General features: G+C 40.8%; 1 protein-coding gene across 1 annotated transcript in view; it reads left to right on the forward strand.

The window, feature by feature from the left end:
- The window catches only part of PAM (peptidylglycine alpha-amidating monooxygenase), a 2,584,515-nt gene that overhangs the window by 2,176,719 nt on the left and 380,978 nt on the right, over positions 1-26,818 (forward strand). The window contains exon 18 of the mRNA XM_044063879.1: positions 502-819. Coding sequence (XP_043919814.1) covers positions 502-819 — 318 coding nt within the window. The remainder of the gene's footprint in view (positions 1-501; positions 820-26,818) is intronic.

Below are 26,818 nucleotides of genomic sequence, written 5' to 3' on the forward strand. Positions count from 1 at the left end.
TGTTGTGAGCTCATTAGAACTGTTGCCCCGATAACGGAAAAGTACTGAAAAATATTATTACACTGGCCCACAGAAAATACTATGCTGTCTAGTTACATGGTAGTTTTGACAAATGCAAGAAGATTTATCCAAACTATTTTTAGAACATAAGAACAGAGTTGTACCAGAGTGTTTGTGTGTGTGTGGGTGTGGGTGTGTATTTTTTGGCAGGTAAGAGTAGCTGAAGAAATTGTTGTTGAATGAATTATTTGTAAGAGTAAAGTGTGCCTGTTATAAACATTTAATGTTTATTAATTTTGAAGCAAATAAAGTCTTTTAATATAAAAAGAGCATACAAGTATGTTCAAGAAGTCATGTTAATGTACTATCTCTGCATTCAACAAATGTATTACCTAAGTGCTGGTAACAACCTCTGTCCCACTCTCATGTTCTTTGCAGACCATTTGTAATGCATCTTAATCCCCCTTTTTCTCCTTTATTTTCTCTTTTTTTCCTGTGCAGGTGATTTCTATGGTCTCCTTTCCAAGCTGCTAGGAGAAAGGGAAGACGTTGTGCATGTGCACAAATATAACCCAACTGAAAAAGCTGACTCAGACCTAATAGCTAACATTGCTAATATAGTTCAAAAGAAGGATTTGGCTTGGTCTGATCCCAGGGAGTTTGCAGGCCAAGATGAGAGGGCTGCTACAGTTCTTGTGAGAGACAGAGTGCACAAGTTCCACAGGCTGGAGTCTACCCTGAGACCTCCTGGCACAGGGCTTTTCTCATCGCAGCAACTTTATCCTGGTTGGGGAAACAGGGAGAGAGAAATCCAAGGAGGTGGGTTGGGGAATTACTCTTTGTTTCATGGAATGCTGATGAAGAGCCCTGGATCCACATTTGCCAAATCTGAAGGGAATGCTGATTATATGTACTTTGGTGTAGTTAACATGTTTTCACACCCTCACATACACCAAACATATCTCTGCATTTACTTTGGTTTAACTTGCAAATATTTTTAATACTATAGTCTGTTTTAAATTGTTTTACATATTAATCATTGCACAGATCCATAAATAAGCATATCTTCAGCCATCTTTTGGCAAAGTACACTGATTTATATTTATGTTTCTTAAATTATTACCAGGCATGTCAGATCAAACTGAAATCAAAACAGTTTGATGTAGATATTGCTCTTGTCTTGACAGTGCAAGTATACCCTTAGTCCCACTGTCAGGACAGCAGTTGAGATATTAAGCCCCCCCCCCAGCCTTTTTAACTAGTCAGCTGCAATGAAGGCAGCATGCAAATTGCATAGCAGCATTTGGAAATACTGCTGCCACACAAATAAGCAAATAATAAATACACAAAATTATTTGAAGACACTTGTACTTTAATGTAAATATTTGCATTTCTGGACTTTCAGCCTTAGCAGAATGCTTAAATATTTTGTTAGACATTCTAATAAACCTAGGCTCTTACAATATGCTAGCTGAATGACTGAAATATAGATATATGCTTACTCCATGGAGAAACATACGTCTACATGGATTGATGAGCTGAAGTTTGATTGAAGTTAAAATTAGCATGACACAACTCATTCCCTTCAGGTTTCTGTGACTGACAGCTGTGATGGCATCATGCTTGTTTGTAACTGTGTTGTGGTCTTTGTGATTCTGACTGTGTTTCGCCTTGCTTGCTAATGTGGAAATCCAGCTATTAAAGTTTGTGAGATTATCTCTTAAAAGCAATTAGTTTATATGCATGATTAATATCTGTGTGTGTGGGTTGATAGTGTCCAGTGAAGCGTGATTAAACCACATGCATTTTTGTTCTTCTAAATGAATTGTCACAAGCAAATAGTTTCATTTAGAAACATTATATTGTCAGCATTATATTGTTGCGAGGTGTAAATGCACATTTCTCCCATGCAGGAAGAGATCATAAACCAAAGTAATTGTTTTTTTTTTCCTCTGTGGCTGTTGGGTATGCCCTACTGTTAGCAAATTGATGCCATAGCAACAAAGAATTAAAGATGCCATTGATAAAGACCTTCATGCTGAGCTGTAGAAAGGCATTGTGGATGGCACAGTGTACTGTGCAGCATGATATGCCTGGGGCAAGGAGCTAGAAGGCAAGTGGGACACAGTTTATTTTCCCCAGAATCTATTTCTTAGTGTCCTAGAAGTCTTGTTTTATAACACTTACTTTTATGATTCAAAGTGGCATTTATTGCTGATGTTCTTCGTGTTTCACTGTTGCAGTCATTACATTTGGGTAATCTGCTGGCAGGTTGCCCTCAGTCGGCCTGATTAACAAAGTCTTGGCTCCTGCGTCGGTTGCTGTCCCTTCTTCCATGACGTCAGGTCATCAGGGGTATAAAACATGCAGCCAACGCCATTAAATCAGTCTTTCTTGCTGCACGGTGCCTGAAGTAGAAGCAGTTTGCAGTTCGCAAGTGCCGGTCAGCCGACTCCTGAAATCTTCGTTTTCGAGTTCAGAACCGAAGTCTTCAACTAAAAGCTAAGTACCCCATTCGGGAAACTTTTTCTTGCTCCTTACCGATGTCAGTAAAAGTTAATAATTGCATTACTTGTGGGAAGCAAATACCTCATAAGGATTTTCATTTGTACTGTATTCCTTGCCTAGGCCCTGACCACAACGTGCCTTGCTGTCGGTTTTGTGCTAAATTTAATCAATGCACAATTAAACATCGGTATATTTCTGCTTCTAAATATTTTGGTTCAAGATTTAACTATCCAGAAATGTCGTCGGTTAGCAATCCCACTACCAGAATACCTAAAAATCGCAAAGAAAAAGACAGAGACAGAGCGTCGAGGTCCAAAACCGATGACGCTTCTCCTAAGCCAGTCGCCGGATCGCCGGTACTCAGTGAGGTGCTTTCGCAGCCCCTGATATCCGCTACTTCTGATTCACAGGCCTCTACTGAGACCCATTCAGAGTCCAGTATGCTGCGAGATGCTTCAATTATGGAACCCGTGAATGTCTCTACCTTAGATGGGTCCAGAGCCGCTGTGCAGGCATCGGCTTCTGAGGGTGTTTTCAGGCCTACATATTTGTATATTAGACCGGCACCATCTTCAAAACTAAGGACAAAATCTAAATCTATGTCTAAAAAAACGACGCCTGGGCCACCCCTATGCCTAAAAAACAAATTATCAAAATGGCTAAAGATTTAATTACTCTGATCACTGGTAGCCAACCCCCTCCTTCTAAGAGGTCTAGGAAAGAAATTGATTATGAATATTCTGAACAGGATTCTATTTCTTCTGACTCTTCTAATGAACAGGATTTGTCTATCCCTACTTATGAGGACTCTGATGCAGAGGATTCCATTCCTTCTGCCTCTCCCCCTGGGGATTTTTCTATTGGGGAAACTTAACATGCCTTAAGGGAACATTTCCACTGGGAAAGTCAGGATTTCTCTGAATCTAAAAAGAGACTTAGGGATTTTCTTCTACTTCCTCAGCATAGTCCTTTGGCTGTACCTCCTGTTCTAGACATTGTTGATGATATTTTTTCAGAATCTAGTATGGCTCATGATTCTCTACCTCTGACTCCTTGTAAGCCAGACAGATACTACAGGGTTCCTGACTCCCACAAATTCCTTTTCAAAAATCCTATTGCTGATCCTGAAACCATTTCTCAGAGTCCCAAGGGCATTAAGGCCTCTACTGCCAAAAATCCTACCCCTTCTGATAGAGACTCCAGGGCGCTGGATAGATGGGGTAAGAAGGTTTACACGTCTGCTACCTTGGCAATCAGCGCTTTAAACTGTCAGTTTCATATGCTTAAATATCAACAGCATATCATGGGACTACTTAAACAGAAAATTATGTTAATCTTCTGACTGTGTGGAAAATAAAGAATTGCAGGACTTATTGCATTCAACTGAACAAGTTGGAAAACATACTTTGCAATGTGGTTTTGATTCCTTGGAGGCCTGTTGCAGGGCTGCTGTAACTGGATCTGGGCTAAGAAGGCATGCTTGGATCAAAGAGCAAACTCTGCCTGACCATGTTAAGGCAAAATTGTTGGCTGCTCCTTTACAACAGGACCATCTCTCTGGTAATAAGGCTGAAGAAGTGTTAAAAAAGATGGAAAATAAAGCTAAATTTATGCAAACTATGAAAGATTTCTTACAAGTGCACGCTCCAAAATTTAGTAGGCTTAGCAGGGGGGTCGAAGCGGAGGCCTAGGCCCGCTGCTTGTGGTGCTTCTTCCTCCGTTTTTATCTCCTGACCTCCCTCTCCTCCGGCGCCGAAGTGGGAGATTGAGTCCCGGCTGGGGGGAGGGAGGCAGGAGTGGCCACTGCCGAAGCCTGGGAGGCGGCCACAGACGTACCGGAGGCCAAAGCCGAATCCGGGGGCAAAAGTCCCGCCAGGATCAGCTTAGACCCCCGTCTTTCAGTGCCCTGGGGTTGAATGCCACACAGATAGTGCATCCAGAGGAAAGGTGTTCAACCCCAAGGCACCGGACGCACATTGTGTGGCCATCCTCCGGGGAGAGCTTATGGCCACACTCGGTGCACTTAGAAAAGATTGGCTTTGGGGCCTCAGACATAATAAAGAAAACACACTCGCTAGGCCCCAAACACGCTACACACAGAGCTATGCACCAGCGAAGGGGAGGGGAGGGTAAATTAACTAAAAAAAGTTCAACTACGAGTATTACACCAAAGGGAAACCTAACACAGCACACTCATACACTAAAAAGTAAAAGAAAACAAAGTTTTAAAATTTCTCACAACTCTGTGAAGACCCTAGAACCAGGACCTCAAAACCTAGCTGCTGACCAGAAGCGCGGCAAACTAGATCTGAGGTCAGTCAGAGTTGGCAGGGGATTATGGGTAAGGGGAGGAGCTAGGAGCTCGGATCTAAGCTTTGTAAAGTTGTCGGCTCGGATCCGAGGTCGGATCCGTATCCCACAGGTTGCATACAAATGAAGTTTACCTACTCAGATGGAACGTTATGGTGAGTACATAACTTCTTTTTCCTATTTTTCCTTGCATTCAATTAGAGTTCCTATGATGGGCATAGGCCTGCCACCAAAACAACAGACTGTCATTCACTCCACCCCCTGCCGTCCAAACCCTAACAACAGACGCATCAGACTATGCTTGGGGGGGAGGGCTCATCTGGCAGGGAAGTGCATTCAGGGCAAATGGAGCCCAAATCAAATGCACCTACATATCAATCAGAAAGAGATGCTAGCTGTACAGAATGCTCTGACAGCCTTCAATGACTACCTTTATCCAGGACAACTAATGATAAAGACAGACAACGCCACAGTTATGTGGTACATAAACAAGCAGGGGGGTACTCATTCATACCCCGTTTGCAGATTAGCCATGGCAATGTGGAACATGGCCTTGACCTATCAGATACAACTATAAGTTCAATTCCTGCCAGGAAAGCTAAATACTCTGGCAGACGAACTAAGCAGAAATCGTATGGACCCACATGAATGGAAATGGGAACCACAAGTTTTCAACATGTTGACGCGCAAATGAGGGAACCCAGACATAGATCTTTTTGCCTCACCCCAGAACTATCAGTTGGACAAATTCTGCACAAGAATTCATCACAAAAAAGCTTAGAAAGTGGATGCTCTATCATTCAGCCAGAAAAACCTATCAGTCTATGCTTTTCCCCCTCTTCCTCTGCTTTCCAAAGTTCTACTAAAAGTCACAGGACAAACCAAAAATGATTCTGATTGCTCCAGACTGGCCTTGCCAACACTGGTACCCACTCCTGCGCAGTGTGTCACACCTTCCCCCGTGGCACCTGCCTCAGACACTTTACCTACTGTCTCAGCAGTACTATCAAATTCTGCACACTCAGCTCCAAACTTTGAATCTTGCAGCGTGGCTAATCAACTAATTTCACCCTTGGCATTCCTCAGCAAACTAGTGATGGATGTCATTTTGGAGGCTAGAAGACCTAGTACTAGAAAATCTTATGCTGACAAATGGAAATGATTCTGTGCTTGGAACCAGTCACAAGGAATAAGCACAGCAATGCCCAATATTCCTCAGATTCTGCAATACTTAACTAAAATGATTCACAAGGGCCTATCTTTTTCTTCCATAAAAATCCATGCCTCTGCCATTTCAGTTCATTACAACACAGAACCTCCCCTCATCTCTCATCCTCTGCTAAAGCAGTATCTCTGAGGGGCCAAGAATTTAAGACCCCCTCAGGAGAGCACCAACTCCTGCATGGGATCTCAATTTTGTTTTGGAAAAACTCACTCTCCCTCCTTTTGAGCCAGCTGCAACTGCAGACCTAAAATTTCTCTCCTGGAAAACTGCTTTCCTTTTAGCAGTCACTTCAGCTAGAAGTATTTCAGAATTACAGGCTCTTATGGCAGTGGAGCCATTCATTATTTTTCATCCAGACAGGGTGGCTCTCAGGACCAATCCATCTTTCATGCCTAAGATGGTATCCAGTGTGGCTCTTAATCAGACCATTCATCTGCCAGCATTCTTCGCCAATCCACAGAACAAGGGTGAGCGGATTCTGCATTCATTGGATGTACACAGACAACTTAGATTCTACTTAAACAGGACTAAATCTCTAAGAAAATCTGAAGAACTATTGGTGGCATTTGCTGCAGGGGCAGAGGGAAAGGCTGTTTCAAAGCAGACTATTTCCAAATGGATAAGCCATTGCATTCGTTTCTGCTATATGCACCATGGTAAACCTATCCCCAAGGGGATCAGGTCTCATTCCACCAGGGCTGCATCTACTTCTGCAGCCTTTCTCAGAGGGGTTCCTACCAGAGACATTCTAGAAGCTGCTACCTGGAGCTCAGTTCACACATTCACCAAACATTACCATTTACCTCTCTTCTCTAAATCTAGAGCTGGCTTTGTCACTGCTGTCCTGCAGGGCCTTATAGCTGCTCCTAATGCTGTATAAATCCATCCTCCCAACCATAGATTTGGGATTCTACCCAAATGTAATGACTGCAACAGTGAAACACGAGGAAGATAGTACAGTTGTGTACACTTACCATAAATGTAGATGTTCAAGTGTATTCACTGTTGCAGTCCTGGTTACCACCCTGCAGCCCCCTGTTTTTCTCTTACTATACCTCGCCTTTCTTTTACTATGCTTAAAAGCCTTTTTGGGTGTATTTGCTTTTGTTTGGAGGTATATTTTTTGTGTTTTAAATTATATACTTATATATATATATATATATATATATATATATATATATATATATATATAGATATATTATAGTTTGCTCCCCATTTGGGGGGCATCTTACATCTGGGGTAAGAAAAACTGATGTAATGGTGTCGGCTGCATGTTTTATACCCCTGACAACCTGATGTCATGGAAGAAGAGACAGCAACCAATGCAGGACCCAAGATCAGGCCAACTGAGGGCAACCTGCCAGCAGATTACCCAAATGTAATGACGGCAGCAGTGAATACACTCGAACATCTACATTTATGGTAATCTGTATTTTTATCATTTTTTTCTTGAAGTAGATATAAACTAATTTTAAAAGACACATGTAACACATTGTCTAATATATGACTTCATTGTTCATTATTTGTGGGCATACAGCTTTCGAGTTAACCTTTTGCCTGTATGGTAGCAATGACACCAGGGCTGGGAATGCCAGGAGTCAGCTTTGATAGAGAATGCTTTACGTGTCCTTGTCCTTCATTCACCTCATTTCTGTTTTATATACTGACATTCTCATTCAGTTTGTTATCAGTAGCTGTGCATTATTTTGTTGTTATTTAATTTAATTTTTCTTGAATGGATTAGTTTCTCTAGGCCTGTGCCATTTTTACCTGGGTGACCTGCAGTGGTCTTGTAGTGAATAGGAGTAATTTTTCCAGCATATCAAAGGTATTCTACTCTTTTCCTGTGATTGAGGGTGTTTGCATGGAGGATACAGCTGCTGTGATGGAGGTAAAGTGTGTCTGTCCAGATATTGGGGTAGTTTTTGATGAAGAAGGCTTACTATTGCAGCATCAGTGGTACTTGCAGACTGATGTTCCTGATTCCCAGAAAGTAGCTCAAAATGTGTTGTGGTTAGACAGGCTTAGTCGTGTTGTTGTAGAGGAGGTCATTGAAGCTTTTGTGTTAGTTTTCTCAGTTTCAATATATATTGGGTGCTTCTTAAGAGCAATTTGTGAGCTGTCTTTGTAGTTTCTTGCCATTGGGTGCTGGGCTTTATAGCTAGGTTTGGTGTGGACCCTAATGCAACTTTCACTGCACAATATAGCAGAAAGAAGGGGACTTTTGCATAAGTAGCCGCAGGTTTAAATTTGGAGATGAATGTAATTGAGAGGTTTTCTTTTATATATTTGGAGTTTAACAATGTCCCTTCAGACAGGGATTTCTTGGGTATTTTATTGTGAAGCCTTTGTAACTGGACATTTCACACATATGGGCTTTATTTATGTTCAGAGTCAGTATTTAGAGGTAGAAACTGTTTTGCTTGGAATCTATCATATATTTAAAGCAAAGGTACTTTCTTTATTCTGGATTGATTCTTGTTTGTCCAATTATAATTTGACTAGAATGCCTACTGTGCAGTTAATACTGAGTAATGTTTATGCGGAACAGATTGATATGAAATGTTAATTGGGGAGCTTTTTCTCCTGGGTCTCCACTGAAAAGGGGTCACTTTTGCTGACCCAGTCAGACTATCCTGGTATGATATTCAAACACCAAATAAATAAATATTGTGGCAGAAATTTCTAAATATGATACTTTTTGTCTTTGCTTTCTGGTTTAACTAAACTTGATAATAGGCTAGATATGTGAGCAGAGTGGTGGGAATGTAGTTAATTTCATGTCAGTTATGTTCACTTTGGAATTGGTGGTTGGATACTCCCATCCCGTCACTTTCCTATAAGGAGTCAAAGGACCCAGAAGGCATTATTTCAAGATTCAGATATGGATAATAAGTCATGCCATCTCTATAGTTTTCCTAAGGATTGACCCCTCCTCTGGGAGATCAAAAGGCTGATTGAGTCCTCCATGGACAGTCATATCTAGCCTCATTCATTCTCAGTGAGAGTACCTGGAGGAGGAGGAGCTCTTTTGTATCTGCAGTCTCAAAGCACCTAGATTCTGTTCCTGTGACTCTTAGGAAGGCATACACCATCTACAAGCCTCAACTAATGGAGTGAAGTCCTGAGCAGGCATCCTACTGTGTACAAATGCCTGTTCCACGGCTGTCAACTGTCCAGATTTTTGCCGAATGTCCAGATTTTTACCTCATATTTTTGGTCAGTTCCTCATAAGATTTGTGGTTTTCTTGTAAATCACTGAGGACTGAAGTCATTGAATAATGACATACATGTGAGTTTCAGACTTCAGATCCTTCAAAAAATGCATGCTAACACAAATCCTGTTATTCTAGCACTTTCTAAGTTTATAAGAGCAATATTTAAAATCTGCCCCTATTTTTGGACATTTGTCACCTCATTATGTTAGGCTTTGTCCACAGTTTACTGCACTAAGAAGTAGAGAAGTATGGTCTGATCTCCTGAGTTCATTATAGCATTTTTGCTACTGTGCTACCAGACATGGAGTCTAAATACTGAATGGGGGGTAAGAATTTTTTCTTCTGTGCCATGTGGCGCTTAGAGCCTGCATTTCTTTAACCTGCTCAGGTTCCCTTCCTCCATAGTGGATTCAGCTGCCCCTAGGTTTGTGATCAAGGAGAAGTTAGTCAAACGTCTATCTATGTTGTTTTCAGTGAGACAGCCTTAACTGTCTAAAGTTTTCTCTGTGCTAACACTATGGCTCAGGTATGCAGAATGACCTTCTTATACTGTCTTCTTTTAAAGAAGGAGAGGTGTCATCGTTCAGCCTTCTCTGATCTTGATTGGTGGTGTCATGAAGAGTGCAAAAATTAAGCACTTATATAAAATGTTGGTGAAGACAATATCCAGGTAGGCGTCATTGTGGTCTTGACTTCAACTAGTTGGGGGCAATATCTCTTTGTGTGAGTCTGTAGGTGATAGTGAGTAGGGGGTATGCTGCACTGCCCACAAAATAGCCTGATGGTCACCAGGAGGGTGTGGTCACATGATTCAAACCATTGTCACCAGATTGAAATATAAAATGTGAACACAAATAAATAACTGAACAACGCACTAAATAAACCTTGCCCTCAACAGCATGCAGAAAATATGTATTGTTGTCTTGGGCTATGTGCTACACCATCCATAAGCCTCACAACTTATATGGAGGTTATTTGTTATGCAGTGGGCCTAAACAGTTTAGGTTAATGGCATACACAATATGTTGTTTTTGGCTGTTAAATCTGAGAAAGAATCCCAGGAAAAGCAGTGAAGGTACTTAGTGAGGATGGGAGACCCATACATGATGAACAGATGGCTATGTGTATCCCTGGTGTTCATTGGACCGCTACACGGTTAGAAGCTGCATCACCAAGGGAGCTGGATTTAGTGAGTGCAGTTGCACTGAACTGTTTCTTTAACCAGAAGTATGGTGCCTCTCCTATGCAGTCTCCAGGACAAACATCCCTGCAAAAAAAGAATCATGAATCTAGAAGAGGAGGAGGTTTCTAAAAAGGTTTAAGCTGTGTTTCATGTGCCAGGACTATTATCTGTGGTTTAAGTAAATCCAATTTATAATTAATACTTCATCAGCTGCAAACCCATTGAAGAGAATGATGATGAATTTGTGTTTATGGCTGTGTTCACAGGTAAGTGAATGGCATACATGTTTACCAAGCACAGTAAAAGAACAAGCTGCCTATGAAAACTGCATCATGGTGACCATTACGTGTGGATTTAGGCACCTGTCTTGTGCTTCCTCACACAACAATTCTTTGAACATCCCTTACTTGTGCCTGTTAGAATTACAATGATTGCTTGAGACAGCTGTGAAATATGTAGAGGAGCTTTTCCCTTTCCTATTGTTGTACATCCATGGAGGTGGTTTATCTAAGGTTTGGGTGTGTGCAGATTGCTGTTTTCAATTTGTACCATTGGGATGAATGTCATTTTATTGTTTCAGCTGGTTATGATCACCAGAAAAATTTCTAGGTGATCATATTTTAGCCTTATATACTGATAGCAGTTTCAGGCTCTAAGATTTCTGGTGTTACAAAAAAGTCTTCCCGTTCATGTCCCCTCTTTTTGGCTAGGGTAACAGCTGGTTCAGTTTCAAGTATGGCCATTACTGTAGATCCCACCAAATTGCTTGATAGGAATGCAAAATAGAATTGAAGCTGCTAAGAAGCCTTCAGTCTGGCATAAGTGGTTCTCTGTTTTCATAGAATAGTTTCCCATGCTGCCCCAGTCTTTAAACCTGTAGGTGGTTCTGATCTATCTTAGACACCTGTATGAGCTGGATTTCAGTTATACCATCACTAGGGTGCATGTACTCCATATTTTTGCTAATCATTACTTTGTGGAGGACGACTCTGTAACCCAGCAATGACTGATCATACAGGTTTTTTGCAACCTTTGTGCCTGCCAACCATCTACACCCCACTACTCACAAGGCCAAGAACCACAATAACCTACTTTTCCCTTGTGAGATGAAAGCCAGTCTCAGGACTGTCATCCAGGCAGATATCAAGATCTGCCCCCCATGCCCAGCGGCTCTTTAACATTCTTCAGCTGCTTCTCAGGGATAACAGCCCTCTTATTTTATGTAGGAGAAACGTGCAAGCTTCTTTATTTGACTGCCCCCTGACCTACACAGCAATGCCGTGACAGCAAATCTCTCTTAACCAGACTGCCCAAACTGCACCATCCAGTGCTCCCACTGGGTGTTACCCAAGAAGTAGCCAAGCCAACCCCCCCCCCCCAGGATTGGTAATCTATATGATGCTCACACCCTTCCTCCCATCCTGCTTCTATGCCCGCTAAACAAAAGCAAGTAGTCAGAGTCACAGTTAGGCCTTATCCATCTGCACTACAGGACGGAATTGAATTCTTTTAATGGGTTCTGCTTCTGCATTGTCCTGTGGGGAACAAGGGCACATTAGAAATTACTGTCTTTGGCTACCTCTATTGTCTCCTATTTCATAGGTATAGTTTCCTATTTTTTCTGTTAATGTTGTGTATTGTTTACTTTCTGTGCATATTTAGCAAATCAGTGTTTTGCAATGCACACCATCTGGCCTGAAGTTGGTCCTCGATGACCAGTTCCTACCCTGGTCACCAAATTTAAACAGCAATAATTAAAGGTAAAAATAAAACATCTATTTCTCTTAGGGCCTGAACCTCTTGAGTCATAGACTTATTTATCCAGTGTTTAAGCCACTGGTTCTGAGGCTTTAATGTTCATCTCATAGAAAATTCTTTTGTATTTTCTTGTGGCCATAATCTCAGCCCTCAGGTTTTCTGAGCTTCAGACCATTGTCTGTATGGAACCATATATGATCTTTTACAGATGTCTTCTGTCTTTGGGACAACTCATTATTTTCTCCCAAAAGTGCAGTCTGAATTGTTCCTATATTATTCCATTCAACACCATATTTTGAGATTGGGGTGATGGCCTTTCAGTCCCTAGATGTTGATTGTCAACTCAGATTTTACTTGAAACAAATGCATGATTTTAGGAATATAGAACTGCTGTTTGTCTGTTTTACTTCCTGGAGTGAAGAGTTGGCATTTGCCAGGAAGACCTTTTACCAGTAGATTGCCAGACATAGTGTTTTGCTTCCAGACAACTAGCTACCAGGCAGAAATGGCTGTATTCAGAAACCAGTCCAAAAGAAACTTGGTTTCTTCCTGAATTTGATCTTTCACATCTTTACCAAGCATTATCTCTTGGTCTGTCATTCCAAGAATTTAGTCATCTGAATGTTTGTATTGCTGTCCACTGATTTTTCCACCTATGAATGTTTGCTGTTTGGAATTAATTTCACTCACAGACTCACCAAGAGGGCTCCCCATTGTTAGATGTAACAGATCATTTTTCACTTTACTATTTGGTCTAAAAGGTGATCATCCATGGTCATATATACCTTGCTGGTCTCTACTTGTGCTTGGAAAGCCTTCTAAATCCAATGGTTTTTGTAGGAGTTCCCTACAAGGATTAAAAGTATATAGTTATGCAATCTTGTGCCATATCTCCGTTAGTGTTTTATTTTTTTAAATATATTTGTTACAATTCTCATTTTAAATGGTAACATAAATTTACACGTTAAAAGAAAAAAAAATGTCATAACTATTTCCATTCTTATTGTCATGAAGATATATGTTTTATTTTCACTAGGTTTTCATTCACTCCATTACATAAATCACTAAGCTCCTTCCTTCTCTTAAGCCTCACTCTTCCTTCTCTGCATTATTCTGCATGTATTATTCCCACAAATTCAGCTTATTTGTATAAAATTGGCTCCTTCCGGTTTTACTAAAGGTCCCTCCTCTAGTTCTTTTGTTTCCTTTACAATATTCAATACTTCATTTACATTTGCTTTAGATTTTGATTTCAGTGTTCTAGTAATTGCTTTTTTGGCAGACTTTAGGTTTAATTGTAGTGAAGCCTTACCATGTCTTGGCAGTTTGGATCCTGTATCCCATTTCAAAAGAATCATATCCCAAATTGCAACCATTGTTCCAACAACATTTCTGCCAAGATACTCTCTAGTGAATTTTAAAAATCTGCCAACTTGTTAATTCTGCTTGCAAAAAATGTTTCCAGATTACCACTCACTTTCCCATTGCACCTCCAGTGTTTGCTTTCTGTCTTAGGCAAAATCCTCTTTGGCTGTAAAAATACTCTTGCAAACACATCTATGCAAAATCCTAAAACCTTCTGGATTTGGTTGAATACTTTGGAGCTTTACAGACTTCTTCTCATTCTTTCTTTGTAAATTGTATTTCTCTTCTCTTTTTCCAATCTTTTCTAACCTCCCCTGATTGATTCTTATCATTATAAGGCAATATTTTATATATCCTACTAATTATCTTTTTTAACTGTAGCTGCTGTTCTAGACTCAACCAAAAACTCTACCAAAGCTGATCTTTTAACTATACTCTGTTATCTGTCTGTGATAGGGAAGGCATTCTCCTGACGTGTGGTCCAAACATCTGCTTAGTATCATTGTCCTGTATTACCATTCCCTACCAAGTTATTTATTCCCAATACCTTAGCTGCTTTGCTAATATTTTTGCACTCATCGTTATTGGTACAATCCCCTTTCTCCATTCCTACTGCAACTTAGAATACTTTCTGCAACTTTACAAAAATAATATTGTGTATGGTTGTTATTCTCCTTAAGGAGTTACATCCAAAGTCCTAGCCTGTCTGTCACTTTAACATCCCTCTGCTTCATCAACATGGTCTGTTTCCACTTTGATTCATAACTTTCTGCTTGAGTTGCACATGTGAGCCTTAACTGCTTAACCCTAAAGTTCCCTTTCAAAACAGGTAAACATAATCCACCTTGTTCTATGAGGAGAATCAGCTTATCACACTTAACTCTTGACCCCTTCCCCTCCCAAATAAATTACTTCAATTCTTTATTTAGTTTGTAATAATTATCATCTACAACTTCTCCTCTGGTTGATGAAAATATGCCTGACCTGCATATAAGACTGAAAGCATGTCACTGCTTGTATCTTACTATCAATATCCATGATCAAGAGCTTCTAGTTTCTCAGTTTTTCCATTATCCCTTGTTTAGCCTCTTACCAAATACCCTTAAATGTCATAATAGTGGCCTTATTAATCCAAACACCCAAATACTTTGTTATCATGTCCTGATATGGCTATTGCTAAACCAGTTTCTGTGTGGGTTCATAGCTTACCACTATAGCCTTTGTTTAATTTTTAATTTTATAGCCTGAAAAGATTTAAAACTGCCTCAAAATGTTCAGCAATACCGAAATGTCTTTTTCTGGATTTAACAGCTACAAAATAATATCTGCAAATAGAATAGAGTTGATTATCTGAACGTCGATTATCTGAAACATCAATTATCCAAATGCAGCCTTCCAAAAGTTTCAGCTAGGAAATATCATAAAGTCTGAATATGTAAACATTATATGTATTTGCTTGTGTGTGTTTTTGAGCTTGTGTCTGAAAAATATTCTTTATTGTTTGCTGGAATTGCTGAATAGTTAAAAAGTGTATTCCCTGCATGCAGAAAAAACAAGATTTTAGAAGTTTTTTATCTGGTTCAGTGTATGTTTGATTATGCAAACTACCCTAGATTCCAATTAGTTTGGATAATCAACTCATTACCAGTTATAGCCTTGAATATTTAAGTCCATTATTTCCTTTGTTAACATCTCTAAATATAAAGCAAGTAACAAAAGAGGGAATGGACATCCCTGTCTAGTTCCTCTGTTCAAACACAGCTTCTCAGAGAGGAACCCTTCTACCTTAATTCTTGCATCAACTCTTCATTTATCCTACTTATTAACCCTATTAGTATCAGCAAATGCTACTACCATTGCCCTACTCACAAACTGCCCTTCTAATTCTGTTGAATGCTTTGTCTGCATCAAGACCCAATAACAATATCAGTGTTTTCTTAAACTATTCGTCCCTCTGGATCTTCATTGTTCTATTAATGTTTTCAAATCTTTGCCTCCACTCCACAAAATCACATTGTATTATATCTACCAAGTTTAGGAATACCTTTGCCATCCTCTTAGCTAGTGCAGACATAAACATTTTCTAAGTGAAATGGGTCTTATGAAGCAGTATCCCTCTTTGAATAATAAAGCTAACACATCTTTCTTCCAAGATGCTAGTACTTGCACCCTTTTAAAATATTGTTAAGCAAAACTTTTATTTTATTTATTTTTATTTGTTTTTGTTAACATGGGTAAAGCAATGATCTCTATGGGCCTTTATCATTTTCATCGCTCATAACTTCTAAACTTTAAAAGAAATGCTATCTTTTCCAGGACATTTTCCTGTTGATTGATTATACATGACAGTTTTTCATCTCATCTCTTCCTAGCTTAAATAGTCAGGCTCTTCTCTTCTTCCCTTAAAGCTTTCTTTGTCAGATTCATGTGCCCATTTCCATCTAAATATATCCCCTGTAACATGGCTTTTGCACCCTACACTTCTTAATATAATTCAGTACTCTTTACTTTTTGTTTATACCTGTAAATCTGCTTACATTACAAGTTAATATTGACAGAGTAGACATTCTGCTAGAAAGCTACTACTCCCAAATATTATATACATTTCTTTTGAATATATATTTCTAACTCACATGCATAAACTGTTTTGCAAGCTGATCTTGTTTGTAATTGCTTCTTCTCATCTTTAGTCGAACATTTGTTACATTTTTCCAGAGTTTTGCTTCGATAAAACATTCAAGAAACAAAAAAAATTAATTCATTTTCATACCTCTACCTGCATTTAACTTGCACCGAACACATAAAACTATGTACACATTTGAAAAAGGAAGTGTACCCCTCCAAATAGGAGCAGTTGCCCCAAATTAATAGCTGCACCCACTGCCCTTGCCTTTTTCTAATGGCAAGGTTAACCATGCTAAAGAGCATGTTAGAGCACTTGTTCACGATAACTTACTACTTCTGTTCCTGTCTTATCTTTATCCCCTAGATGTGAAAAAAACTGCGTTTAGCCTTACAAATGAGTACAGTGGCTACCCTTAAATAAATAAACTAATCTCTGCACATTTACATTTATTGCATCAGTCAAAGCAGTGAGTCTGTTAGGGAGGCAACTACTTGTATAATGTATTCACTTCCCACAGTTTCAGACTTCATTTATTTTTCACTTAATCGGTGGCCTATGTACCTTTAAACGTTAATTGTATTGTGGCTTGTAGATTTCACTCATAACACAGTGATAAAACCCTCTCATGATTAATTCCTTGTACCTGCAGGCTGTTTGTCCCCAACTAAAAGCAGTTTCTAATTGATACAAAAAATTACCAAATGCAAAAACGAACCCTTGTAGCTTTCATTCAGAACTAATTTTTCAGACCTTTCATGATTAATGTCATGTACCTGCCTGCTTCCACTCTCCAAGTAAAGGGATTTGCTAATGGAAAAAGAAAAAAAAGCAGCTTCTACATTTGTAAATGCGGGAAAGAATTACTTTTGTTATGAATTTCAAAATTCTGTCTTGTTTTTCAAGATAATTGCTTAAAAATGTTTTCTATAGCTTAAACTATGGGCATTGGTGTCAGTATCTGCTTCTATAAACTGGGGAAAATTATCTTTTAATTTTACAACTAATATGATCAGTTGTAAAATTAAAAGATAATTTTCCCCAGCAAACGCATATACTTTCTCAGCTTTTTGTACCTTGTAATAATGTAAAACCTGTATACATTGCAACTAAAGGAAATTACTTTCTTACTTTATTATCAGTAGCACATACAGCAGTCAAAGATAAAACTCCCCCACTTTACATTTAAAATTCCTCTGACTGTATACTATGCTGAACTGCTTTACAATATAACATGCAATTTACATCATGCAGATGTTCTTCATCTCACATTGCTGCAGTCCTTACATATGGGTAGTCCGCTGTCCTCGGTCGGCCCGAATACCAAAGTATTAGGCTGACGTCGGTCAAGGCGCTTAGAACTGACATCAGGACGTCAGGGTACAAAAATGCATGACCGACGTCATATCCTCAGTCTTTTTTGCCGCATGGTCCGATGCAGAAGCAGCGTTGCAAGTGCCATTCGGCGTTCTGAAATTTTTCGGAGTTTCAGACCGAATCCAAGTTGGCTAAGTACCCCGGGAATATTTTGTTTTTCTTGCCTCAGTGTATTACCGGATGTCAGAAAAAGTGAATAATTGTATTTCTTTTGGGAAACAGATACCGCATAGGGATTATCATTCTTTGTGCATTCCTTGTTTGGGGCCTGAGCACGGCGTGTCGCTTTTGTGCTAGGTTTAATAAGCGCACTATTAAGTGAAGGTTAGATTGTGCTAGGCTGGTCTTGATGGCGGTGCAATTATAATATGCCGTCGGATACTAGACAAAGCGGTTAAACCCAGGCAAGATGAGGACGCCGGTTCTTTAGAGGCTTCAGTGGAACCGGTGGTTCCGACGGAGGCTTCTCTGGAGTCTCAGGGGGAGACTTTGATTTTGCAGGATGTGGCCTCTCAAAAGGCAGGTCAGGCTGAGGGGGCTTCTCAGGTTTCTGTTCTCCCCTCCCTTCCCAGGGTGGTTAGGCCATCTCCTTCTGTTTCCAAGGCTTCTTCCAGAGGCAGGCCAGGTTTAGCTTCTGTTGGTGTCAGTCCTACTTCAGCAGGGTCTGTGCCTAAGAAGCACATGCTTAAAATGGCAGAAGATTTGATAACTCTGATTAGAGGTTCTATGCCCCCTCCTGATAAGAGGCCTAGGGTGGAGCCAGAGTTGGAAAGTTTTGAACAGGCTTCGGATGATTCAGAGTCTTCGGCTGAAGACTTGCAGGAGTTCACTCCTTATTCTGATTCTGATGCAGAAGATTCTACCCCTTCTGCTTCTCCTCCAGAGGATTTTTCTTTTTCAGAGACACTTCATTCTATGAGGGAACATTTTAAGTGGGAAGGTCAGGACTTCTCTGATTCAAGGAAAAGGCTTAGGGAATTTTTGTTTTTACCTCAACATAGGCCCTTAGCTATACCCCCTGTTCTGGATGTTGTGCAAGATGTGTTTTCAGAGGCTTCACTTAATCCTGATTCTCTGCCTCCTGCGCCTGTTAAACCGGATAGGTATTACAGGGTGCCTGAGGCTCATAAATATCTCTATAAGAGTCCTAGGGCGGACCCAGAAACTATTAGCCAGGGACCTAAGGGTGTCAGGGCCTCTGTTGTCCCTCTAGATAAAGAGGCCAGAGCTTTGGATAGATGGGGAAAGAAGGTCTATACATCTTCTACCTTAGCAATGAGGGCTTTGAATTGCCAGTTTCATATGTTGAAATATCAGAATTTTCTTCTTTCACAATTGAAATCTAAGGTGGATGCTCTGGCAGAAGGCATTGAGTGTAAAGAATTACAAGATTTGGTGCATGTCTCTGAACAGGTGGGTAAGCATTCTTTACAGTGTGGTTTTGATGCTTTGCAGGCCTCTTCTAGGGTGGCTGCCACTGGTTCAGTTCTTCGCAGGCACGCCTGGCTTAAGGATCAGAATTTATCTGACCATGTTAGGACAAGGATTTTGGATGCTCCTTTGCAGTCTGAAGTGTTGTTTGGTCCACCTGTGGAGTCAGTCTTAAAGAAAATGGAAGACAAGGCTAAGTCTATGCAGACTGTTAAAGATTTTTTGCAGGTTCAGCCTCCGAAGTTTAGTAGAAATTGGCCTGCTAAGGGATGGACGTATCCTTCTTCTGATTCTCAGTCTAGGGGTAGATCTAGACGTGGTAGGGGCAGAGCTCAGAGTTCCTTCAGACCTAGAACATGGAGTTCACCTGCACAATCTTGAGTGAGGGCAGGGGCCAGTCCTTAACAGACCCAATGACCTACTTTTTCAGCTGCCAGATCCTTCTTGCCTGGCAGCACCTTTGGGAGGAAGATTGGCACTCTTCAAGGAAAATTGGCTTTTAATTACCCAGGACAAATGGGTATTGGATATCATACACCAAGGTTACAAGTTTTATTTCCATACCTTGCCTCCTTTCAAAGGCATGCCAGACGTTCCTCCTCAGCAAAGACTAGAGGCTCACAAACAGATTTCTACTACTTCAAATAGGAGCTATACAACCGGTCCCTCTGTCAGAAGTGGGCCTAGGATTTTACTCTCGCCTGTTTCTAGTACCAAAGAAAGGGAACACGTGGAGACCAATTTTGGATTTATCTATCCTCAACACATATCTGGACATTCCCAAGTACAAAATGTTGACGTTACAACAGCTTTTACCTCTGCTGGGCAAAGATCACTGGATGGTGACTCTGGATCTCAAGGAGGCTTACCTTCATGTTCCTATCAGGCCCAGTTGCAGGAAGTATCTGCGTTTTCGGGCTGGGACTTTTCATTATCAGTTCTCTGCATTGCCCTTTGGCTTATCTACTGCGCCCAGAGTGTTCACAAAGGTTCTGGCTCCAGTGATAGCTTTCTTCAGGCTAAGAGAAATACAAATCTATCCTTATTTGGACGATTGCCTGATTCTGGCTCAAGGAAAGGACGAACTTCTTCATCATTTACAGTATGTGATGGCAGTGTTAAGATGCCTAGGGTATTCTGTGAACGAAATAAAGTCCAGTCTAGTACCCTCTCAGGACATGTGCTTTCTGGGTGTGAGACTGAATACAGCATCCCAGATGGCCTTTTGACCCCGGACAAACAAAAGAATCTTTCTCTTTATTTCCATCAATTGGGTCAGTCCAGGCTGACTGCAAGGACAGTCCTTCAAGCCTTGGGGTTCATGGCATCTTGTATTCTGGTACTTCCCAATGCCAAACTGCATATGAGGAAGCTACAATGGTATCTCAAAATGTATGGACGCAACACTGCCAAGATATGGACACTGTCATTCAGATAATACCTTGCATTCAAAAGGAATTTTTGTGGTGGGCTCAGGAATGTCACCTAAACAAGGGACTCTCTGTGACCCGACCAGAGGCGAGTCAGATTCTAACGACAGATGCCTCAGACAAAGCTTGGGGAGCTCATCTAAATGGAAAATGGGTACAAGACACGTGGCCTGCCAGACTTCAACATTTACATATCAACTTGAAGGAGATGTTAGCAGTCCAATTTGCATTGATAGCTTTCAAGTATTTACTTCTTCCAGGGCAGGTGTTGATTCAAACAGACAACACAACTGTCATGTGGTACATCAACAAGCAAGGGGGGACACATTCATACCCCCTATGCAGACAAGCAATGATTTTGTGGGAGACTGCTCTCAGTTTACAGCTAAATCTTCAGGCAAGGTTTCTGCCAGGAGCACAGAACTCCTTAGCAGATGTGTTGAGCAGACAAATAATGGATCCCCATGAGTGGAAATTGGATCCTCATGTATTTCAAAAATTGACAGTGTTATGGGGAACTCCAGACATAGATCTGTTCGCTTCTCCACTAAATTACCAGTTGCCAAAGTTTTGCACAAAAGGTTTCATCCCACAGCTTGGAAAGTGGATGCTCTCTCATTCAATTGGAGCAATCTTCACGTGTATGCCTTTCCACCACTGCCTCTCCTCCCAAAAGTACTCCTGAAGGTCAGACAGGACAAGCCAACCATGATTTTAATAGCTCGGATTGGAGCACTGGTACCCATTACTGAGAAGTCTGGAGCCTCCATGGCCTTCGATTCCACACCTGCTGTCTCAGGAGAACAGTCACTCAATGTCAAACTTCAGTCTCTGCATCTAACAGCCTGGCATATTCTGTTCTAGACCCTGGAGGGTCTCAGCTTCCACAACAAGTTTTGAATGTTATTTTGGAGGCCAGAAGGCCTAGTACAAGGAAAGTTTACGCAGATAAATGGAGGAGATTTTTAATTTGGAGTACAGCAAAGGACTTTGATGTTTCTAAACCTAATTTAAGTGTTGCTCTTCAATACCTTACTGAGTTATTGGACAAAGGTTTGTCCTTCTCCTCTATATAGGTCCATGCTGCAGCAATTTCTGCTCACTATGACTGTGACCCACCATTATTTTCTCATCCTTTGTTTAAGCAATTCCTTAGAGGGGCAAAGAATATAAGACCCCCACGTAGAGCTCCTACTGCTGCTTGGGATCTCAATTTTGTGTTGGAGAAACTCACTCTACAACCTTTTGAGCCTGCAGCTACTGCCGAGTTGAAATATTTATCATGGAAGACTGCTTTTTTGTTGGCCATTACCTCTGCAAGAAGGGTTTCTGAATTACTGGCCCTTATGGCGGTTGAGCCTTTCTTAATTTTCCACAAGGATAGGGTATCTTTAACCCTTCCTTTATGCCTAAAGTGGTTTCTAGTGTGGCTTTAAACCAAACTATTCATTTGCCTACTTTTTATGCAAACCCCAAAATAAAGGAAAAGATTTTGCACACTTTGGATATACACAGACAGTTGCGATATTATTTGAGCAGAACTAAAGGGTTCAGGCAGTCTCAGCAGTTGTTTGTTTCATTTGCTTTGGGTTCTCAGGGCAAACCTGTTTCAAAACAAACTATTTCTAAGTGGATTGGTTTTTGTATTGCTTTCTGTTATTCCCATCATGGTAAGGAGATTCCTGCTGGGATCAGGCCTCATTCCACTAGGGCTACTGCCACTTCTACAGCTTTTTTAAGGGGGGTGGCTACTAAAGATATTTTGGAGGCAGCTACTTGGAGTTCAGTACATACCTTCTCTAAGCATTACCACCTTCCACTTTACTCTAAATCTAGGGCTGGATTTGCCACTGCAATTTTACAGGGCATTTTGGCAGCTCCTAATGCTTTATAGTTTTGCCATCCTCCCTTACCTCTGCTTTGGGATTCTACCCATATGTAAGGACTGCAGCAATGTGAGATGAAGAACATAGTACAGTTTTGTACCTACCATAAATGTAGATGTTCAAGATCCACATTGCTGCAGTCCCTCCTTCCCCTCTGTAGTTTGAGGTGGTTGTGTGGTTTGGGTTGTAAATATTGTAAATATTGTAAATATGGTTAGTGCAGGGGTGATTGGTTGTACTTTGCTGTTTTTTGGCTTTGGCCTTTCTTTTTAGGGCCTTCTGACATCTGGGGCAAGAAAAGACTGAGGATATGGTCATGCTGATGTCAGTTCTAAGCGCCGAGGACAGCGGACTACCCATATGTAAGGACTGCAGCAATGTGGATCTTCGAACATCTACATTTATGGTAGGTACAAAACTGTACTTTTTTTATACAAATGTCAATTAGAGCAAAAACTATGTTAATTCAGTCCCTTCAGTGTCCATATAAACAGTAATGGCAGAAAGTGAAGTTTATGCTTTATATTTCACCCACCACTTTAACACAGTCTACTCATATCCAGTCTTTTCCAGACATATGTTGCAGAATCACATTTTACATGACTAATCCTACATCTAATGGGATTAATATTTTAATGTTCCCCAGTTTATTCAGTAATTTCACATTATTCTTGATCATCTCAACCTCCCAACACCAATCTCTAATTCACATTCAAGCTACTCATGGTTCTTTTAGTCAGCTCCTACACTTTTTTCTGTCACTCAATCATTTACCATTGGAACAATGGAAAATGTTTCACTTGCAGAGTTTCTTTATAAGGTTTGTTACTGTCAGAAGAATTAAGCAGTATCCCCTTCAGCTTGATAGCTCACTCGTGGCCTTTTTTATATTCTGCTTAGCCTGCTCTGCATTCAAAATTATCTTTGATCCTCTGAAATTATTCTGAAGGCAACTTGAATTTCGTACTTGCCTCTTAATATTACCTGATTGCAAGGATAAACTTGCTTCTTTATTGCCTGGTGTACAGTGCATTATCATTTTCTACAAACAGTCGCTGTCCCCAGTTTTTAGTATTTTTCCCTTTTTCCAGTATTTTTTCAGGAACAGTTCTTTGTGATGGAATGATTGCATCTTTATTAATATAGTTGTCAGCAGCTATCCCATGATCAGATTTTAAATCTGCTGTGGAACATTAGTTCATTTGCTCATTTCTAGTTTCATAAAATTAACAAAATCTGTTCCTTCCAAATGTTCTGGTATCTCAGGTTTTCTTTGTGTGCTCTGTTTTTGAACTCCACTATTATTTTTTAAACCGGTCTTTTTGAAAAGCCTCAAGCCTTTTTCCTTCATTTCTACCTTTGATTTCTGCATTTTTACCAGCTCATGTGAACATCTACTTAAAGTTTCTCCTATTTTTCCAACCTTTATCAAGCATTCCTTCAGTATTTCTTTTATTTTAAACACTTCTGAATGTATTTTGTTTTTTTCCACTAAATTACTAGAAGCCTTCTCCTATACGAAAGATCACACTTGAAGTGCTTTTTTGATTTTGTTGTTTGAACAGCTGCATGGTTCTTCACAGAGATTTTTTCTTTTTCTTTTCAGTTCATAGGTTCATAGGTAGGTATTAGGCTATCGGCCCTGGGGCCTATACAAGCCCAGCCAAGGCCTTTGCCACCCAAAAAAATTATTTTCCTGTGCCACTGCCGAGCAGAGCCACAGAGGTGATCCCCGGGGTGAATTTCCTATTTCCCATCCAATCATCAAGATTTTTCTTGAAGAGTGCTAATGAGGAGCTTTGTTTGATATAGATAGGTAGTTTATTCCAGAGTATGGGAATTCTCTGGGACAGGAATCTATCTCTCCGGCATGTTCTGTTTATTGTGGTGACAAGGTTTAGGTCCCTAGAGCGTGTAGCTCGGAGGAATTGGGATTTCTTTAAGTGGAGCATGTCCAACAGCTCTGGGTTTGATATAGCTTTGTATGTTAGGCAGAGATCACCTCTGAGTAGGCGATATGTGATGGAGTAAAGCTGGAGTTTTTTGAGATGGTCTGCGTAGGGCATCTGTTTGAGACTGGTAATAGTCTTTGTGAGGTATTTCTGCAGCCTTTCCAGTTGTTGTAGATGTCTTGTGAGGTACATACCAAAAGGGGCGTTGTACTCTATAATGGGTCTAATGAGTGATGAGTAGAGGGGAACAATGACCTCTTTTTTTCTGGATGAGAAACCTTTTGTGATGAGGTGTGCCACGTAGAAGGATTTTCTGACTACTGTGGCGATATGATTATCAAAGCAGAGACTACTGTCCACCTGTGTCCCAAGGTCTCTTATCACACTTTCGGTGTTAAGTATACTACCGCCTATGTTGTAGTTCATGGGTACATAGTTTTTAACCAAAGGGGATGACAATGCACTTTTCGGCATTGAGCTTGAGGCCATGGCTTTGACACCAGATATCTGTCTCAGTGAGGCTTTTTTGTAGGATGTCCATATCGTTAGGAGTTTCAATTATGGCTCCTAGTTTGCAGTCATCTGTGAACTTCGTTAGCCAAAGACCTTCTGTGTTAGCCTGTACTTCAGAGAAGTAGATGCCAAACAGGAGAGGACCCAGGACTGAACCCTGTGGTACTCCACTTGTCACTGGTCTGAAGTTGGATTTGGAGTCTGTTACTTTCACAGTGTGGGTTCTGTCAGTGAGCCAGTTGGCAACCCATCTTGTGACATAGGGATTTATACTTAGTTTAGTGAGTTTATCTATAATTCCAGAGTGGGGGATGGTGTTGAAAGCCTTGGCAAGATCTAGATAGGCTGTGTGAACCACCTTACCCTTGTTTGCAGCTTTGGTGACTGCTTCAAAGAAGTTTATCAGGTTTAGGAGACATGATCTGCCTTTTACAAACCTGAACTGGGTGAGGTCCAGAGTTTGGAGATTACCAATGTCTTTGTTTATAAGTCCCATGATGATACATTCCATGGCCTTGCAGACCAGTCTCATTAGGCTAATGGGGCTTTAGTTCCTGGGTCCGTGGTGGCTCCCCCCTTGTGGAGTGGGATAACTGTCACTGTGCGCCATTCAGCAGGCACAAAGCCTGAGGTGAGGCTGTGATTGAATATGGTACTTAGATGGGGTGCCATTTTGTTCTGTGTTTTGTGTAGAACGCAGCCTGGGATGTTGTCTGGTCCCATGGATGCTGTGTTCTTGGCTTTGGAGAGTGTGTTTTTTACCTGTGCAGCCATGATCACAGAAACTTTGTATTCTTCTGGTATAGAGATGGGCTCTTTAGGGGGTGAGAGGGGGTAAAGTTTGTACTGAACTTATCTGCCAGGATGTTGGCAATATCAGTTGGGTCTGTATATTTAGTGCCACTGTGCTGTAACTCAGAGCAGATCCAAGTGTTGCCATTGAGATTCTTGACATAGCTATAGAATGCTTTGTGGTTGTCTTTAGAATCAGTGGCGATTTTATTTTCATAACTAGCTTTGGAGGATTTTATCAGGGATTGCAGCTTCTTACTGAGGCTGACCAAGGAGCTCCTCCACTCATAGGATTTTACTCTCTTTTGCAACAGTTTCTTCCTTCTGTTGTGCAGTTTGTTTATGGCAGGGGACCACCAGATTGGCTTCCTTTTTTTGGAGGATAGCATCTTGGTTCTGTTTGGGATAGCACGATCCATGCACTCATGTAAGTGCTTATAAAGTGCAATTGTATAGGATTCAGTAGTCGTAACTGTATTGTCCATCTGCATGGGTGTCATGAAATTCAACACTTCTGTCTTAAGAAGCATGAAGTTGGCTTTGGAGAAATTTTTTACCATGGTTTCCTTAATGGGGGGTGGGGGGTGGGGGCAGGATGTGGATATCTAGGGTAATTAGCTTATGGTCGGATTGGACCAATGAGGCGTTGACTTCTGGTGTGGAACACCGGTCACTCATGTTGGTAATGACTAGATCTAGGATATTGTTACCCCTGGTTGGGGTATGGATAAGTTGATCCAGGACATTGGAGTTTATGAATTCCAGAAAGCGTTGAGCGAAGGAGTTGGTACAGGAGTAGTTTTCCCAGTTAATGGTGGGGTAATTGAAATCGCCCATTATTAGGGTGTTTGGTTGAACCCTAATATTTTCCAGTACATCAAGAAAAGAGGAGTGGGAATCCTGGGGCATGGTGGGTGATCTGTAGCAAGCTACAATTTGGATTGCTGTTTTGCCCAGAGTTAGTTGCACTTGGATAACCTCGGCTGCATTATGCTGAGCAACTAGCCTGGAGGTGTGGATATCCTTAATGAATATGGACACACCTCCGCCTTTGATGTTCCGGTCCGGGTTACATGGCTGAAAAGTGTGGTATGAGTTATAGTCTGGTAGGGCAGGGGTGCTCTCTGGAGCCTTGAACCAGGTCTCAGTCACTGCACAGATATCAATATTCTCCATTTTAAGGAGTGCCTCAAGTGAGTGCATTTTGAGATTTAGACTTCTAGCATTGAGTAGCATCACCCTCAGTT

The sequence above is a fragment of the Protopterus annectens genome, chromosome 2.part2, assembly GCF_019279795.1.
Source record: "Protopterus annectens isolate FY-2018-M chromosome 2.part2, PAN1.0, whole genome shotgun sequence".
Classification (NCBI taxonomy): Eukaryota; Metazoa; Chordata; order Ceratodontiformes; family Protopteridae; genus Protopterus; species Protopterus annectens.